Raw genomic sequence first — 17,851 nt, 5'->3', positions numbered from 1 at the left:
CTCTCTCTCTCACACACACACACACATAAATCTTTGAGAGAGAGAGAGAGAGAGAGAATGGTGTCACACAGTACAGTTCTGTAACCACAAATTTCCCTCTTCCTGTATCACAACTACCACCATCATCTCACCTACCACTATCACCACTACTATCACCACTACCACTACCATCACGACCACCACCACTACCACTACCACTATCACCACTACTACTACCACCACTATAACCACCACTACTATTACCACCACTACCACTACCACCACTACTACTATCACCACTATCACTACAAGCCCCCGTAACCACCACTGCTAGTGCTGGAGAGGGACCCCTTCGCGTGGTGGCACTGATATGACTGGACGGTGAAGCTGCCCTGCCATACAAACAACAACTACTACTACCACCACCACCACCACCACTACTATTAATACTACTACTACTACTACTACCTTTCAACCTACATACATACATACAAAACACTCAACCACCACAAGAGTAACTATGAACACTTCACAATTTATCACCATCAAAACTCCTGTCACACCCATAGGCATTAATATATAGTCAGAGAACAGTATGTAACAGTCCTAGGCATTCATATGATCATAGCACAATATGTAACACAAGCACAAAATGTACTAAGCAGGTGGATGATATGTCTGGCGCATCAGGAGGAGAAACACAACCATCCCCTAGGCCAGACCACGTCAATACCAGGATGTACGTCAAACACACTGATGTCACTCACGGAACCAGCTAGCCATGTGACGGATGCACGCTAGACTAACACACACACACACACACACACACACACACACACACACACACACACACACACACACACACACGTCAGCCAGCGGGACACCAGGCAGTAATGTATCCCCAGAAATTTGGAGTGGGAGTCAGTAGGAGATAGGGGAGAGCATAAGTTAGGCAGCAGAACAGGAGACTGGCAGCCAGTAAGAGATTTATCAGTAGGTCACGTCACTCTCCATCACACAAGTCCTGGGGAAGGCAGTGAAAGATGTAACTGTGCCACAATAAACCCCTGGGTGTCTCTACCTCACCTTCATTTACGATACGAGATAGACAGAGAGGAGGGGGGGTGAGACAGAAAGGCCTACCTCGAGACTAGAGAGATAAAACCCACAAATACACCATCTCCACGCTATCCAACGCCTCACGACTCATTACACTGGTAGCAGCCCACATTAATCTATACTGGTGACATAGGTGCCTACAATCCCAACCTCCTAAGCTTCGGCTGTTATCTACATTTGGCAGCAGTAGTAATCGACGGTACTCTACGATGCCCGACACTGCTGGCAACGATTCTCTACAATCTCCACATTACTGACACTCGTGGCACCTACCTACCTACCTACCTAGACACCTGCCTACCTTTCCACTTACTGACACACCCACCTACCTAACATCACCACTCCTTCAACATCACAGCTATTAACATCAGTTGTACCTAACACCTAACTTCTTATCACCATCTCTAACACCACAACTCTATAATTATCACCACCAAATCACACATTGCTAACTTTCTCCTCTACCTTTATTTCGAACGCCAGTTACAGGAAATACCCTCTCTCTCTCTCTCTCTCCTTTTTTTCTTAACTATTCCTAAGCTGGCTACGGGAAATACCCCCCTCTCTCTTTCACACACACACACACACACACACACACACACACACACACACACACACAGAAAGAGAGAGAGAGAGAGAGAGAGAGAAAGTGGCAGTGAGGCAAGGAAAGGAAATGAAGGGAGAGTGGGGGCGATGAAGTTAAGAATGCTACAGCCACACCTGGCGACAGTACACACACACACACACACACACACACACACACACACACACACACACACGATGCCAGTCTCTGTCTGTCTGTCTGTCTGTCTGTCTGTCTCTGTCTCTCTCTCTCTCTCTCTCTCTCTCACACACACACACACACACACACACAAAACTGTTCATCTAGACAGTTAACCCTTCTGCTATGTAGGGTTTCTCTCCACAGAGGCTGGGTTCGGACTTAAATACGCACACACACACACACACACACACACACACACACACACACACACACACACACACACACACACACACAAAGCCAGATTTTCGTCCTTTTGCAGCTTATTTCACGCAGATCGATAGCAGAATCAGGCAATACTACGGCTCTACATTCTTCCAAAGCAGCCTACTTCTTTGCGGCGCGCATCATAGTGTTTATCGTTGCATCTCAAAATTCCAGATGGAGAGATTGCAATTTTTGGCCCATATGGAGGAAAATGGCTATGGTCAGATTTGTGGGCTGCATGACTGACAAGGGAAACGTATGGCAAACGAATAAAATGTTATGTGAAAATGTATTGCAGGATTTGGGAGGTGCAGGTGTGAATGGAAAGGTATGTTTGGAGAGGAGTATAGGCCAAGCAGAATTAGTGGTTTGTGTATGAATGAAAGTATTGAGAAGCTGGTGTGTGTGTGTGTGTGTGTGTGTGTGTGTGTGTGTGTGTGTGTGTGTGTGTGTGTGTGTGTGTGTGTGTGTGTGCGTGCGTGCGTGTGTGTGTGTGTGTGTGTGTGTGTGTGTGTGTTTTGCATGGGGGTAGTAATAAATAGGTTTGGGAAAAATATATACCCGATATTACGCTTCACACACACACACACACACACACACACACACACACACACACACACACAATCCCCCTCCCCCTCTCTTTTTCCCCTATACCCACATAGTAGCAAGGCAAGGAGCCAAGGCATTACTTCAGTACCTCCCTCCCTTCCTCCATATCTCCCTCCCTCCTTATCTTTTTGCCTACCTTCTCTCTCACTTCCCTCCTCACCACTGACCGTTCCTACTCTTCCCTCCCTCCGTCTTCTTTTTCTTTCTTTATCACTTTTTCTGTTCTTCTTTCAAATTCTCGTTTCTCTCCCCCACTTCCCTATTTTTCTCTTCTTTTTCACTTCTTACTTTATTTGCTGATATGTGGCATTTCACTGTCCACCATTCTCTTTCTTTTTGCAGTTTTCATTTTCTTCACTGCTCTGTCTTTCATATTTCACTCTCACACACATTCATTCTTTGTTTCATTTTCTATTTCACTCTCTCTCTCTCTTTAATATTCGTCCCTCATTTCATCTTTTCAGTTCGCTTTATTTACAGTCTTTCTTTTTCCCATTACGCTGTTTCCCCCCTATTCTTCCCCCTTCCATATCATTTCATACTGTACTTCATTTCCTTTCCTATAGAAGTCGTTTTTTCCTTACCTTTCCATTCTTACTTCATTTCCTTTGCATCTCTTCTCTCGCCTTCCACCCATCGTCTTCTTTCCTCCTCCCTCCTTTTTCCTCAAGCATTATATTCTTCCCCATCTCCTTACCTTCCCGATCCTTTCTGTTCCTTCCTTTCGTTCCTTTCCACATATCCTTCCCACCCACTTTTATTCCCATTCCTGTCAATTATCCTTTTCTTTTCTCTCCCTCCTACACTCCTTCCCTCCCTCTCCTCTCCCGTCTCCATTCCTCCCTTCTTATCTCCATTTCATTCTTCCCCTCCCCCCTCATTTCATCTCATCTCCTCCCTCCTTTGCCTCTCCTCTCCACCCCTTTTCTTTTCTCTCCCCTCTTCCTCCTCCACTCCTTCCCTCCCTCTCCTCTCCCGTCTCCATTCCTCCCTTCTTATCTCCATTTCATTCTTCCCCTCCCCCCTCATTTCATTTCATCTCCTCCCTCCCTTGCCTCTCCTCACCACCCCGCCTTTCCCGTCCCCTCGCCTATACTGACCCCTCGCCTATACTGACCTCTCTTGTATAAGCTCACAGGGTCCCTCTCCTCCCTCTAGTGGCGGACTTTTCATCTTCCCACTGCCCCTACGACATCACAGGGGCTGCGGGTGTGGAGGTGTGGATGTGGATGCGGGCGGCATGTGGGGCCCTGGGTGACGCTGGATGACCCTGCCCACACACACTGTCATCCACCCGAACCACTGGCAAAATCTGAAAAGAAATGGTAACTTAAAAGATAAATCTGGTGTTCTTTGGGCAAGAAATATAACCAGGGTTGGCATAAAAAAAAAAAGCTTGTTTTTTTTGTTTTTTTTATTTTTTATTTAATATCGTTAAATTTTACATACAAAAATGACTTATTTAGTCTCTCTAATTGCCTTACTCAGTAACTCATCTGCCTTTTCCCTATAATGAACTTTCCTCTTGGGGTATTTTTGGATGTGAGTTATCACTCTTTCAATTTTAGCACTTTATTATTTGGTGGCAGTATTGCAGGCTGCCTTCTGTTCATCATTTTCTACAGTATCAACTTCATCCCATTCTGTTGCCTTTTTTCTGCCGCTACCAGCAGGCATTTTGTTGCTGTCGTCCTCTAACTACCAAGGAGAAACTGAGACTGAGACACTGAGTACCGTACTGAGTCAAGAGTAGTCAAGCCAACCTCACCTGTCCAGTTCCTGTACAGTACAAGTTAACAGAGGCTTTGTCCACCCGGAACACCTCGTAACAAAAACATGACTTAAACAGGTGTCTGCTCTTCAGATAACATTAAAACCTTCTGTTTCATTCTAAATTACTTATTAATCGCTTATTTTAACTGATTTACATATAAATATGAGGAATAAGAAAAAACAAAAAAAATAAAACCCAATAAAACCCCCCCAAAAGAGTGGGTTGGTAAAAAAAAAAAAAAAAAAAAAAAAGGGGAGGGGGTGTTCAAACCCAGAATATAATAGCCTAACAATTCTATAACAGCTGTAGTAGATGCAACCCCAAGCTCATCTGTACACGAACTTCAAACTGTCAACTACCTGCAGGTCCGTCCTCCTAATTTCATGGGGATACGAGTTGAGGGACGTTTTATATAACCAGGCAACTCCACTGTCCAGTTACAATGATGCCACCATGTGAAGCTTCTTTCACGTAGCCGTGTGGTGAAAAAAAAAAATACTATTATGGCTATATACCCCTTCCACAGCACTTCTTTGTGACTAGCATCATATTCTAGTGCTAATCTAATATTACATCTAAGCATTTTTGGGCTAAGTTAAAGCAAAAATGGCATAATACAGAACTGATTATCGTTGTGCTGGCTTAATGATGGTGGTAATGGTGTGTTAATGATGAAAGATGATGGTAGGCAGGATGGCAGGGGGGACTAATGATGATACTTCTTTAATGTGTCTGACTCTGGGCACAGACTAGACAGCCCGTTCCCTAAGGCCCGGCAGTGCTCCTTCTCATTCACATATCGCCAATTACACAGTCCTTCCCCACCACATTTCTCAAAACTGGAGAAATCTTTTACATTCAGGTATACTACTATTAACAAGGGTATTTTTAACGTATGGTGACGGTGGAAGAAGCGTGGCAATGTGACAGTAGGGAGATCGTGTTGGTAGGTAGTGTTGGCAGTGGTGGTAATGTATGGTAATGACAGTAGGAAGATCGTGTTGGTAGGTGATGGCAGTGTTGGCAGTGGTGGTAATGTATGGTAATGACAGTAGGGATATCGTGTTGGCAGTGGTGGTAATGTATGGTAATGACAGTAGGAAGATCGTGTTGGTAGGTGATGGTAGTGTTGGCAGTGGTGGTAATGTATGGTAACGACAGGTGTTGATAAAGATGACAGTGTTAGTGGCAGTAGTAGGTGGTGGCAAAGATGGTAGTACTGGTGGCAGATGGTAGTAAAGATGACAGCACTTGTGGCAGTGGTAGGTGGTAGTGCTGGTGTGGTAGGCTGTGGTACCAGGAAGGGGTGATAGTGGTAGGGTGTGGTAATGAAGAGCGATGGTGCAAATAGTAATAGTTTGGCAAGTGTGTTGATGATGACGAGGGTGATAATGTCAATTCTGATAAGGTGCAAAGGGGGAGGCGAAATGTTGGTAGGGAAGGTGGAAATGTTGGTAGGGGAGGTGGAATGTTGGTGGCCAGAGAAATGTTGGTGGGGGTGGTGGAATGTTGGTGGCCAGAGAAATGTTGGTAGGGGTGGTGGAATGTTGGTAGCCAGAGAAATGTTGGTGGCCAGAAAAATGTTGGTAGGGGAGGTGGAATGTTGGTGGCCAGAGAATTGTTGGTAGGGGAGGTGGAATGTTGGTAGCCAGAAAAATGTTGGTACCTGGAGAAATGCTGGTAATGGGAGGCGGAATGTTGGTAGCTAAAGAAATGTTGGTAGGGAAGGCGGAGTGTTGGTAAGGGGAAGGCAGAATGTTAGTAGAAAATGTTGGTAGGGAAGGCAGAAAATTGGCAGAGAAATGTTGGTAGGCGGAGGCGGAATGTTGGTAGCAAATGTTGGTAGGCGAGAGAGGCTGAGTTGCAGGTTTCAGAAAGGTCAGGGCAAAGGTCAAATCCAAGAAGCTCTCTCTCTCTCTCTCTCTCTCTCTCTCTCTCTCTCTCTCTCTCAAGTTTTCAAAGGGGAGGGAAGTGAGACAAGCTGAAGGGAGGGAAGGAGGAAACTTCTTATCTTGCTTGTTTCGATGGAGAGAGAGAGAGAGAGAGAGAGAGGTGGGGGAATCGTAGGAGGAAGGAATGCGGAGGGAGACGAGAAAAAGGAGTGTGTGAGAATAGTGAGAGCTGAGAGAAGGCAGCGAAAACGTGTGTGTGTGTGTGTGTGTGTGTGTGTGTGTGTGTGTGTGTGTGTGTGTGTGTGTGTGTGTGTGTGTGTGTGTGTGTGTGTGTGTGTGTGTGTGTGAGAGAGAGAGAGAGCATGCGTGTACCCATGGTCTGTATAGGTGGGTGTATATATGGACCCCCAATTAAACCCCTTCAGCACGATAGCGTCTTCATTAATGCTATCTCTATTACCTGCAGACAGACGATTTCCCTCAGCCTGGGAGGTGGATATATAAATAGTCCCCCTGCAGCTGAATAAAATCGTCCGAGATAGTAAGAGAAACGAAACTAATAATCTCTCTCTCTCTCACACACACACACATACACACACACACACACACACTCTCGAGTCTGGAATGACGTGGAAAGGATGACGTCAGAGTGAGGTTCCCATGACGTCAGAGCTCTCTCTCTCTCTCTCTCTCTCTCTCTCTCTCTCACACACACACACACACACACACACACACACATCCTCATTTGGTCTGGCTCTCCGACCCTTTCCTCTTTAATCTCTCTCTCTCTCTCTCTCTCTCTCTCTCTCTCTCTCTCTCTCTCTCTCTCTCTCTCTCTCTTCGTTCCCTCCTTGCCTCACTTATATAAGATGGTTGGGGAGATGGGGAGGGGGAAGGAGAGGCGGAGGGGGGTGAGAGAGTGGGTGGATGTGGGTGGGGTCGGTCTGGGTGTGGGTGTGAGGCGTGGGTGTAGGTACAGGTGTGTGTAGGAGTGGGTGTGGGTGGAAGGAGTGGTTGTAAGAGTGAGTGTAAATGTGCATGTGGGTGGAAGTGGGTGGGGTTGGCATGGGAGTGGGTGTACGTACCGGTATGGGTGTGTGGGAGTGGGTGTGGGTGTAAGGAGTGAGAAGAGTGGGTGTGAATAGGTGGAGTGTTGCTGTGTGGGTGTGTGTGTGTGAAAGAAGAGTGTGGGCGTGAATAGCTGATGGGGTGTTGCCGTGTGGGTGGGTGTGAATGACAAGTGTGGGTGTGGATGTGGAGATGGACGTTGGTGTGGATGTGGGTATGCTTGTAAGGAGTAGGAGTGGGTGTGGATGAAGGTGTAGAAGTGTGTGTGGGTGTAGGACTGGGTGGATATGTAAATGTGGGTTTAGGTACCGGTATTTGTGTGGGTGTGGGCGTGCAGAATGGGATGACTGTGGGTGTGCATGAGGGTGTGTGTGTGTGTGTGTGTGTGTGTGTGTGTGTGTGTGTGTGTGTGTGTGTGTGTGTGTGTGTGTGCTGCCTATGTGTGCCACCCCAGTAAGTAATTAGGCCTATGGATGTATATACGGTACCCTAAACGAACAAATTCAGTCACCATAACGCCTACTGAAACGACACACACAATAAAACAAAATAAATATAAACCAAAGCGAATCTCCCGTAGCAAAAAAAAACAAAAACAAAAAAACAGCAGCAGAAATAAAACAAACAAAAAGTCACACTGATAGCCTACTGTTCTTTAGGAGCTACAGGACTGCTTGCAACCCCTTCAGTAAGATGGGTCACCCTAATGCAGAGGAAAGTAATTTAGCTGCAACGGTAAGTAAAGAAATAAATATATAAATAAATAAATCAAATGTTATGCTAAGGGCGATGCTGGTTTGGGGAACTGAAGGGAAACTATTGCCAACCATCTGCGGAAATATTGATCCTGAGAGAGAGAGAGAGAGAGAGAGAGAGAGAGAGAGAGAGAGAGAGAGAGAGAGAGAGAGAGAGAGGAGGTAACAGGATGTGATAAGTGCGTGCGTGGGAAGGAAAGAGAGGAGTGTATGTGGGAGACTGTGTATGAGGGAGAGGTGGTGTGTGTGTGTGTGTGTGTGTGTGTGTGTGTGTGTGTGTGTGTGTGTGTGTGTGTGTGTGTGTGTGTGTGTGTGTGTGTGTGTGTGTGTGTGTGTGTGTGTGAGAGAGAGAGAGAGAGAGAGAGAAGGGGCAGGGCGTTGGTTACTCTCCCTTCTAACACTTACACACGCTCTCTCTCTCTCTCTCTCTCTAATTTTCCTTCAAGTTTCGTCACTCTCACTCACTCCAAGGACACTGGACGCTTGCACACACACACACACACACACACACACACACACACACACACACACACACACACACACACACACACCTCGCCCTCTCCCTCTATCCCCCCTCCCTCACCCCCCTACATGCCCCTCTTCTCTCACTGCCCTTCCCTCACCACGTCTCCTTAAAACACCTATGACTATAATACCTAGAATCGCAGGTACACTACAGGTAATAATAATAATAATAATAATAATAATAATAATAATAGTAGTAGTAGTAGTAGTAGTGTGATGGGTCCAGAGGCAGTGAGATTCTACTCGAGACTGGCAGAGGTTCTTTCTGAGAAGAAACGTCAACCGCAGAGTTCTGTTATGGTCTGGATGAGATGTCTGTCATTCTCCCTGGTGAGGTCTGCTCTGCTATGTCTCAGGGGCACAAGATCATCAGCCCTCAGGCCTGTCTCTCTGGCGGGTATGGATTACGAAGCTACAGTGGTCGAGATTCGCATAGACCAGCGACTCCAATAGTTTAATGTCTTTAGTTACACTGTAATATCAATAAATATTAAATAAAAATAATAATAGTAATAGTAGATGGTTGGTAACCACAGCCGTTGGCGTGCTTGGGGCAGGAGGATTGTAATATGAGGGTTAGTGTTAACCTTCACATTACAACTCCAAATGGTGAACTGTATTAGCAAGGTTGGTTTTGATCTTCACAATATAATTCCCCAGTGGATGGAGGTGATTTGATTAAAAAAAAAAGTAGTAGTAGTAGTAGTAGTAGTAGTAGTAGCAGCAGCAGCAGCAGCAGCAGCAGCAGCAGCAGCAGCAGCAGCAGCAGCAGCAGCAGCAGTAGTAGTAGTAGTAGCAGTAGAAAATATAATAATGGAAGGGTCTTTTGTTTCTAATAACTTAAGAAGCGGCAGTTTTTCTAAAGGAACTTACTAGACCTCGAAACATGTATACTGTATGATCAAGTACCCGGTACCTCGTCAGTGCACACAGGCCTTCAGGTACACACACACACACACACACACACACACACACACACACACACACACACACACACACACACGTCATCGCAGGCACTCACATGCTCACATCCACTTCCCCCCCACATGCACATACGTCATCACAAGCACTCATACAGTATGCTGACACACACACACACACACACACACACACACACACACACACACACACACACACAAAGCCACTCGTATACGCACACAGATGCACACAGTCCTATCAGGTGTCTCAATGGGCATCCCCCTCTACTTATGACTCATTCACTCTCCCCTCATGCCTCCAACTCAGCGACCTATTCTCTCTCTCTCTCTCTCCCTCTCTCTCTCTCTCTCTCTCTCTCTCTCTCTCTCTCTCTCCCTCTCTCTCTCTCTCTCTCTCTCTCTAACTGAACCTCTTTAGTTTCTCCTTAATCTTTTCCTCACACGCTCTTTAATATTATTTGTATTTATCTTTTTTTATTTTACCATCCATAATGTGTTTTTCGCCATTTTTAACCTGTTCCCTCTTCCTCCTTCTGCTCCTTCCTCCTCCGCCATATTCCTTCAATCTTCCTCCTCCTCTCCCTCCTACACTCCGTTTCTCCTTCCCTACCTTATCTTTTATCTCCTCTTTCTGCCTCTCCGTCTGTTTGTCTGAAGCTAAAGAACGGCATACGGAGCAGTTAATTTCGAATGTTTGAATAATGAGTAAATAGCCTGCAGTCAACGCACTAAATCTGTAGCCACCTCTTTTCATGACTTCTCCTCATTTGGTGTTTTCCTGTCTCTAAACTATTTGATCATGTTCACCTCTCTGAAATAATAAGCAAATGGGTTAATATGACGATAATGTAGTAAAACTCGGCAAACGATGATAATGACGATGACGATGACGATGACGATGATGTTGTTGATGATGATGAGGAGGAGGAGGAGGAATGTTTCCCTTTTGATCTTACCTCCAACAGGTCCTACCTAACCCTCCTTTTTTTCTTCTTCTGTTTTTTTGATACACGGTTCCGGTACTCTATTTACCTATATTCTGTAGCTGCCATTCACAGTGAGCCCCCTTATCACTTCTGAGAAAAATGTAGCTAAAAGTCGTCACTTTGGAATGAGTAAACAGCTTAATGAAATCAACAATCTCCTTGACTTCAACCAACATTCCTTCACTCCTCCTTATCCCTGCCCTCTCCATTTCTACTTCCCTTACCGTAAGTATCCGATTTCCCACCCTCTTCCTCCTAATTCTCCTCTCTCTTCCCTCCCCTAACCTACGCCATTTCCCACCCTCTTCCGCCTCCTCTCTCTTCTCTCCCCTAACCTACGCCATTTCCCACCCTCTTCCTCCTCCTCCTCCTCTCTCTTCTCTCCCCTAACCTACGCCATTTCCCGCCCTCTTCCTCCTCCTCTCTCTTCTCTCGCCTAACCTACGCCATTTCCCACCCTCTTCCTCCTCCTCTCTTCTCTCCCCCAACCTACGCCACGCCACGCACCTATACCACACATTTCCTACGGTCGACTATCCTTCTCCACTCTCCTCCTTCCACCCAACTCTCCTGCCTTACGCTTCCTCATCCCCCCCCCTCCCTACTCTCCCCAACCCCCTTCCAATTCTTCTTCCCTATACCAGCCTATCCCTCTTCCTCCTCCCTCCTGTCCACTCTCCCCTGCCCTATCCTACTCTCTTCCTCATGTTACCTCTCTCTCGACACTCTCCACTATCTCCCTCCCTCCTTCCCTATACCCTCCCCCCCCTCAAACACTTCTTCCCTACACCATCACCCTCCGTCCTCCCCAACTCCATTCCACTATTCACCTTCACCTCTCTTTCTCCTTAAACCCCTAATTACTCCCTTTTAATTGTTATAGTATTAATTCACTTCTCTTTCTCCCCTTCCACGTCTCCTTCCCCAACCTATCATCATTGCCGTCCCTCTCCTTTCATCACCTCCTCCTCTTCCCCCCTTCCCTGCTCCATCCTCATCTCCCTACCTCTCCTCTTCTTCCTCATCCGATCACCTTCCCCTCCCCCCTTCTCTCTCTCTCTCTCTCTCTCTCTCTCTCTCTCTCTCTACTCCACTCACCTTCCTCGCTCCATACTTCTCATTGCTCCACCCTACTGAGTCAGCCTGTCCTCCTCCCATGTGCCTCTTACTCAATATTTCCGTGTGTGTGTGTGTGTGTGTGTGTGTGTGTGTGTGTGTGTGTGTGTGTGTGTGTGTGTGTGTGTGTGTGTGTGTGTGTGTGCTACTTTGTAATTACATACTCGTATTAAACAAGTCAGTCACTACAGTATCATACACGCAAGAACATAATACATACCGAACATACCGTATAGCCCACAGCTGGGGTGACATGACATACCCCTCCATTAAACCTCGCAATTATGATGCTTCAGATCCCATATCATTAACCTAAACCTTTCCCCCACCTTCACACATCCACTGCTACCCTCAATGAACTTACTACTATTTCAGCCCCCATAGCCTGCAATGATTTTACTTGTTTCATTTATTTTGTTTGGAAAGATTGTAAGTTCATGCAATTGCCAGCCTTGTTAACCTGGTGGCAGCCTTCAAAGCTACATGGCCTTAGGGAGCACCTCTCTTCAATCTGAGGTCACGTTGTAGGACATCATACCAAGACTTCGTTAGGTTTACTTCATGAATTGGTGCTGTACCCTCCATTTTCACACACACTGATACCTTCATCCATTTTTTATCCTTCACGGTGTCTACATGCCCAAACCACTTCAATTTCTCCTTATAGGCTATACGGTACCATATCACCAATATTTCTCAACTGCCTAGGCCCCATCCCCTTCTGTGAAGTACCGGTAGCTACAGAATCCTCAGTTAAGCCCTGTGCTATACCATACACCACACGTTGCAGCTGTTCATGTACACCCTATAAAAAAAAGAATCGGGACCCTTACTGCACGATAAAATATGCCACACCGCACGAAGGAATTTGAAGCCCCAACTGAGTTCTGGTGCGTATCAGTGGTCATTGCGAGACGCATCAGCTCGTGGGGTCCCGATTCTTTTTTTTATAGGGTGTACACAATACACGGTACCTGTACGCTCAAAGCTGCAGCCCACAACAACTCCCTTGTACGGTACTGTGTAAGTCATAAAAATGCCCAGCACCCTTGATAAATCTTCACAATCCACCCCACCATAAGCCTTCTCCAAATCCATAAATATGACATCCACAATCCTATACCCGGTACAGTGTTTTGCAATACCGTATATCTGATCTATACACCTCACTATCCTTCCCTTCCCACCCTATTTCTCAGCTACTAATCTCATTTTGCTCTGTAATGCTTTCCATCCTCTCTATTGCCTAAATACACTACATAACTACACTTTCCCCCTCATGTTCAGCAGACTGATCCTACCAAGTTAAAAGTGGGTCAGGATTCTGGCTCATGGGTAGTGAAGGAACAAAAAAAAAAAAAAAGAAATACTAATTTAGATATGAAAAACAACTTTCCAATATGAATGTGGAGAGGATGGAGGGTGAAAGACTGACGAACAGAGTGTATGTGAGTGAGGTGGAGGGGGGAAGAGGGAGGGGGAGGCCGAGGATGAGATGGAGGGATGGGGTGGAGAGGTATATGAGAGAGGGGGATGTGAGTTGGGAGCAGGGCAGTGAAATGGCAGGGGACAGGGCGACTTGGAGGCGATTTGTTTGTGGCCACCCCAAACGGGATTGAGGCGTCTGGCAATAGATAGATACAGAATTAGGCATAATGCTGTAAACACCAGTACCCACTTTCAGAAAAACAGCTTAAAGCAGAAAATACTAGCTTCTAGTCTTGCTAAACGTCTCTGCAGTTTAGAAAGTGATGATATTCCTTTCACAAGCCCTTCAACCTGCAGTAACCATTGCCCTACTTAAGCTACAGTGATGAGTCGATCAGTGGCTGGCACACATCACCATCATCCCAACCTCTTTTCCCATCTAAGGATGGGGTGAGGTACGAGTCTAAAAAAAAAAAAGGAGGGGGGGGAGGAAAACTGCCAATAGTATGCTCAATTAAACAAACCACACTCTCATTCATTCACTATTCATGCCCCCAGAATCCTGATTTCACCTCAGGAATAAACACCCACATTAACACACATCACATCATCTGTCAGTTGAGAGCCAGTCTAACAAAAACTGCACCAGGTAAAAACAGGGGTGCTAAAACCTTATAGCCTACCAGTACTACATTCTTCCACACAGATTTCTTCCTACCAACTTGATCTCTCATCAGTTCCCCAACTTAAACCTCCATAACTTGCTCACCTACACACTCATTTACCATATTTACCCACCTTCTTCTTGCCCTACTATGCCTCCTCCCTCCATACTCACTCAGAAACACTCATGTCATCACCCTGTTTATAACCGCTCTCTGGCCACATGATCATACAAGCTAAATACACTCTCTTCAACTCTAGTGTCCACAGAATTCCTTACACTGCAACCTTTACAAATCACATTACTTATCCTGTCCATTCTGCACACATATTCCTCAATAATCCCATTTCCATTGTTCTTTCTCCTGAATTTTCATTATCATGCCAAATGAAAGTCTCACGCCCACAAGTTAGCCAATTTGGGCACTAAAACTCCTTCATGCAATCCTCTCACAGCTGCCATACTCTTCCCTGTAAGGCACATTACAATCTATTACCGTACTGTGTAATCTTTCCATCAACATACCCTTAGCTTACTTTTTTTCTAACGTACTTAAAATTATCTTCTTGAGCAAACTCATTCACTACCGCAGTTTTGTAAACGGCTCTCTTTTTCAGCCATCATAACAGCATCATCAATATACAGGCAAGGCAACAGAGTCCATTCATTACCATTTTACCAATACTTCAGTCTTCTTCCTATAGCTAACTGCTGTGCTCACTGTCAAGTTATTAACTATGGTACCAAGTATTTCATCTATACCGTACCATATAGCTATACTGACAATACTGGTATATGGTGCTGTAATGAACAACCTACCGTACTGTATGGTGTTAATGCTGGAAGGACCACTAAGTTTCTTCCCCATCTTCACACATGAAGTACTACAAAAGGATATTATTACCCTCAACAAACTCCTTTCTACACCACAGATGCCTATCATAGTCCATTCCTCCTAATGCACTCCATCATAAGCCTTCTCCATATCCATAAATGCAGCCTCTTATTTTCTCCAATGTACAGTATTTATCAACTATCGTCCTCACTGTAAGTATCTGATCTATACATCCCCTAACCTTTCTAAAGCCACCCCGTTCCTCATCTTATCATCTGTTGAGCCAGGTCTATGCACCCTCTCTACATGTACAGTACCCTACCAAACACCTTCCCTGGTATGTTCAAGAAACTAATCCCTCTCTAATTCTTACACTCTTCCTTAGAACCTTTTCCTTTGTACAACTGGATAAGTACTACCTTTCTTTAGTCTCCTGGTACCATAGGCTCCTTCCCTTGTATCCCATGGCAGGCTCCATACTCTGACCATTATGCTCATAGCCTCATCACTACACTCCAACATTTCTCCACTTATGCCATCTGCTCCTGATACCTTCTGCTTATTAAAAATGTTTTCAGTACCAGCATTTCCCACCTACTAATTGGTCTCTATCCCACTGGACTACCACCCCCTCTAACCCACTTTTTCATGCCCCATCAAGTAACTACTCCTTTTTCTTATCAGCTACTGCTAGAAAACTAAAATATTCTCTCCATCACTCAACTTGTACATCATCCTCACCTTCATGCACATTACCATCCACACTCCAAACTTTACCTCCTACCTGTCCCTTCACATTCAAGTCTGCAGTTTCCATTTCTTAGCTATAATTTTTACAATGATCCATACTCGTCATCAACTTGCTTTCTGGATTCATTTAGCTACCATATCATCAATTTTATTGTTTTAATCTCCTACATTCGTGATCATTTCTCATTTTCATTTCTCTAAGTAGCTACATCTCTTTGAAGTGTCTCCATCAATGCCTCCAAATCCTCTTTCATGGCTACAAATATAACTACCAGTATACTGTATTAATTTTGCATTACATAGCTGCTTTCCTCTTTTCATTATCTTACTACCACATACTAATTCATCTGCATCTATAATGCCCTTCTTCACAACATTCCATAGTTCCTCTAGCTACATCTTTCCCCATATCAGGTACAAGTACTTGGGTACTTTCACACTCAAATTCTCTTCATCTTGCCTAACTTCAACCTGTACTTTTCAGCAATTTCATTCTTCACCAGGTTCCACCTATCTATCCATCTATTGCCAGACGCCTTAATCCCACAAGGGGTGGCCACAAATAAATCGCCCCCATGTCACATGGTCCCCAGCCATTTCACTGCCCTGCTCCCAGCTCACACTCCTCTCTCTCATATACGGTACTGTACATCTCCACTCCATTCCTCCATCTCATCCTTGGCCTCCCCCTCCCTCTCCCCCCTCCACCTCACTCACATACACTCTCCTCATTAGTCTCTCACTCTCCATCCTCTCCACATGGCCAAACCACCTCAGTGTATTTCCAAACGCTTTCTATTACATTCACATCAACACCACAATGCTCCTTCGCTTCCTCATTTGTCAGTCTCTCTCTCAATGTAACTCCACATGCTCCTCTCCAATACGGTACAGTACTGGTAACTCACTTCCACTGCTCTCACTCTTGACTTGCTTCCAGCAAGGTCCAAGCTTCACTTCCATACAGTAGAGTTAGTATCACAATACTGTACTTTCTTTTTTTTTCTTTCTTTTTTTTTTTTTTTAGTGTCCGACTCTGGGCAAAGGCTGCAGGGCCTATTTCTCCGGGACAGTGACCCATTCCGAGGCCCAGTAGTCCTCCTACACCTCCACATGTCACCATTTCGGCGCTAACACCCACCTTCCATATTGAATACATGCTAAGGCTGTCTCATACAGGACTGGTGTATTGGTATTTGCGGGGGTGTTTTTACAACATGTTGGTGGGTCATCTGGTAGATCAGGAAAGTCTGCTTTTAGGAGATTCAAATCCTTAAACTGTTCCCTGCCCCAGCCGGGATTCGATCCTGGGTCCATTAGGACTGCAGGCCGCCTCTCTACCGATTCAGCCACCGCCTCCCCCATACAGCGGCTTTTTTACTTCCATGCTCACTTCCCTGTTTCTTATCAGTGCTCTCAAAGAACCAGCAAACCTTTCTTCCTTGTTGCACAGAACCCTTTCAAGCACTTCACCTTCCAAACTTCCACTCTTACTCACCACACTACTCAAGTAGGCCTAGGCTACTTAAATGCACTCACATTTTCCATTTCTCCAGGTTCACTAACTTTATTCTTTCTTATAATATTGGTTCCACCTACCTTTCATGCTTCCATTTATACCAGTACTCGGTATTTAATTCTTATTTTTGCAACCAATGCAGTTATCTAGAAGTGTTAATAATCCTTTACAGTAAATAATCTGGCATAATTAACTCTTCTTCAACCATAAGCAGCCAATGACCGCCTTCTGCTCATTTTCATGTTCCCTTCTCAGCCAAGCACCTAAATCTCTGAATTCATTTGTGTTCAATGTATGTACCAGTATTTGCTAAAAAACACTGCTCTTTCTCCACACTTTTCTGATGAAAACTCCCTAATCCTGTTCCATTCTTTCACACCCATTTTCCTACTAAACAGTAAGGTAGCTAGCTACTCCCTATTTCCTCATTCCCAATCCTCACCCTTCCACTCATATTACCAAGAGAATAACTTTTACACTAGCATTATTTTTTCTTTTTATAACACACACTGTCAACTGAGGAAACAAGTGTTCAATCCCACCTAAGGGCCACTGGCTGACATCAAGAAAGACATCGGCTGCAAGGTGCTACATGCTACACAAAAAAGTCCTCTATGTGGGGGAAACGTCTTTTTCCCTAAAAGAGGGAATAAATGGGAAAAAAAAACATCATCACTGCATTGTACACACTACCAGTATAAGGTACCACATACAATAACTCCTTTTGTGACATCTGACAAACAAATAAAAATACAGGTACCAGTACCTGTGTGGTACTACTACACCACTCCCGGTATGCTCCAGCTGACCCATAATGTCCCACTCCACCCAGTTGCGAGTTCTTCCCTGCCCGGAATAAGGCCGTACCGGTACCGTACCAGGATTTAACATCTTCATTCCAATGAT

At 45.1% G+C, this 17,851-nt stretch overlaps 1 protein-coding gene across 1 annotated transcript in view; it reads right to left on the bottom strand.

The window, feature by feature from the left end:
- Positions 1-17,851, bottom strand: part of LOC145396464 (serine/threonine-protein phosphatase 4 regulatory subunit 4-like) — a 52,150-nt gene that overhangs the window by 32,459 nt on the left and 1,840 nt on the right. The window contains exon 2 of the mRNA XM_080269840.1: positions 3,813-4,007. Within this exon, the coding sequence (XP_080125966.1) occupies positions 3,813-3,868 (56 nt within the window). The 5' untranslated portion in view covers positions 3,869-4,007. The remainder of the gene's footprint in view (positions 1-3,812; positions 4,008-17,851) is intronic.

Source organism: Coenobita brevimanus, chromosome 38 (assembly GCF_032717465.1).
Source record: "Coenobita brevimanus isolate Jiangsu-jjx chromosome 38, ASM3271746v2, whole genome shotgun sequence".
Taxonomy (NCBI): domain Eukaryota; kingdom Metazoa; phylum Arthropoda; class Malacostraca; order Decapoda; family Coenobitidae; genus Coenobita; species Coenobita brevimanus.
Note: the sequence above shows the minus strand (reverse complement) of the source record. Positions and strands in the feature narration are given on the sequence as shown.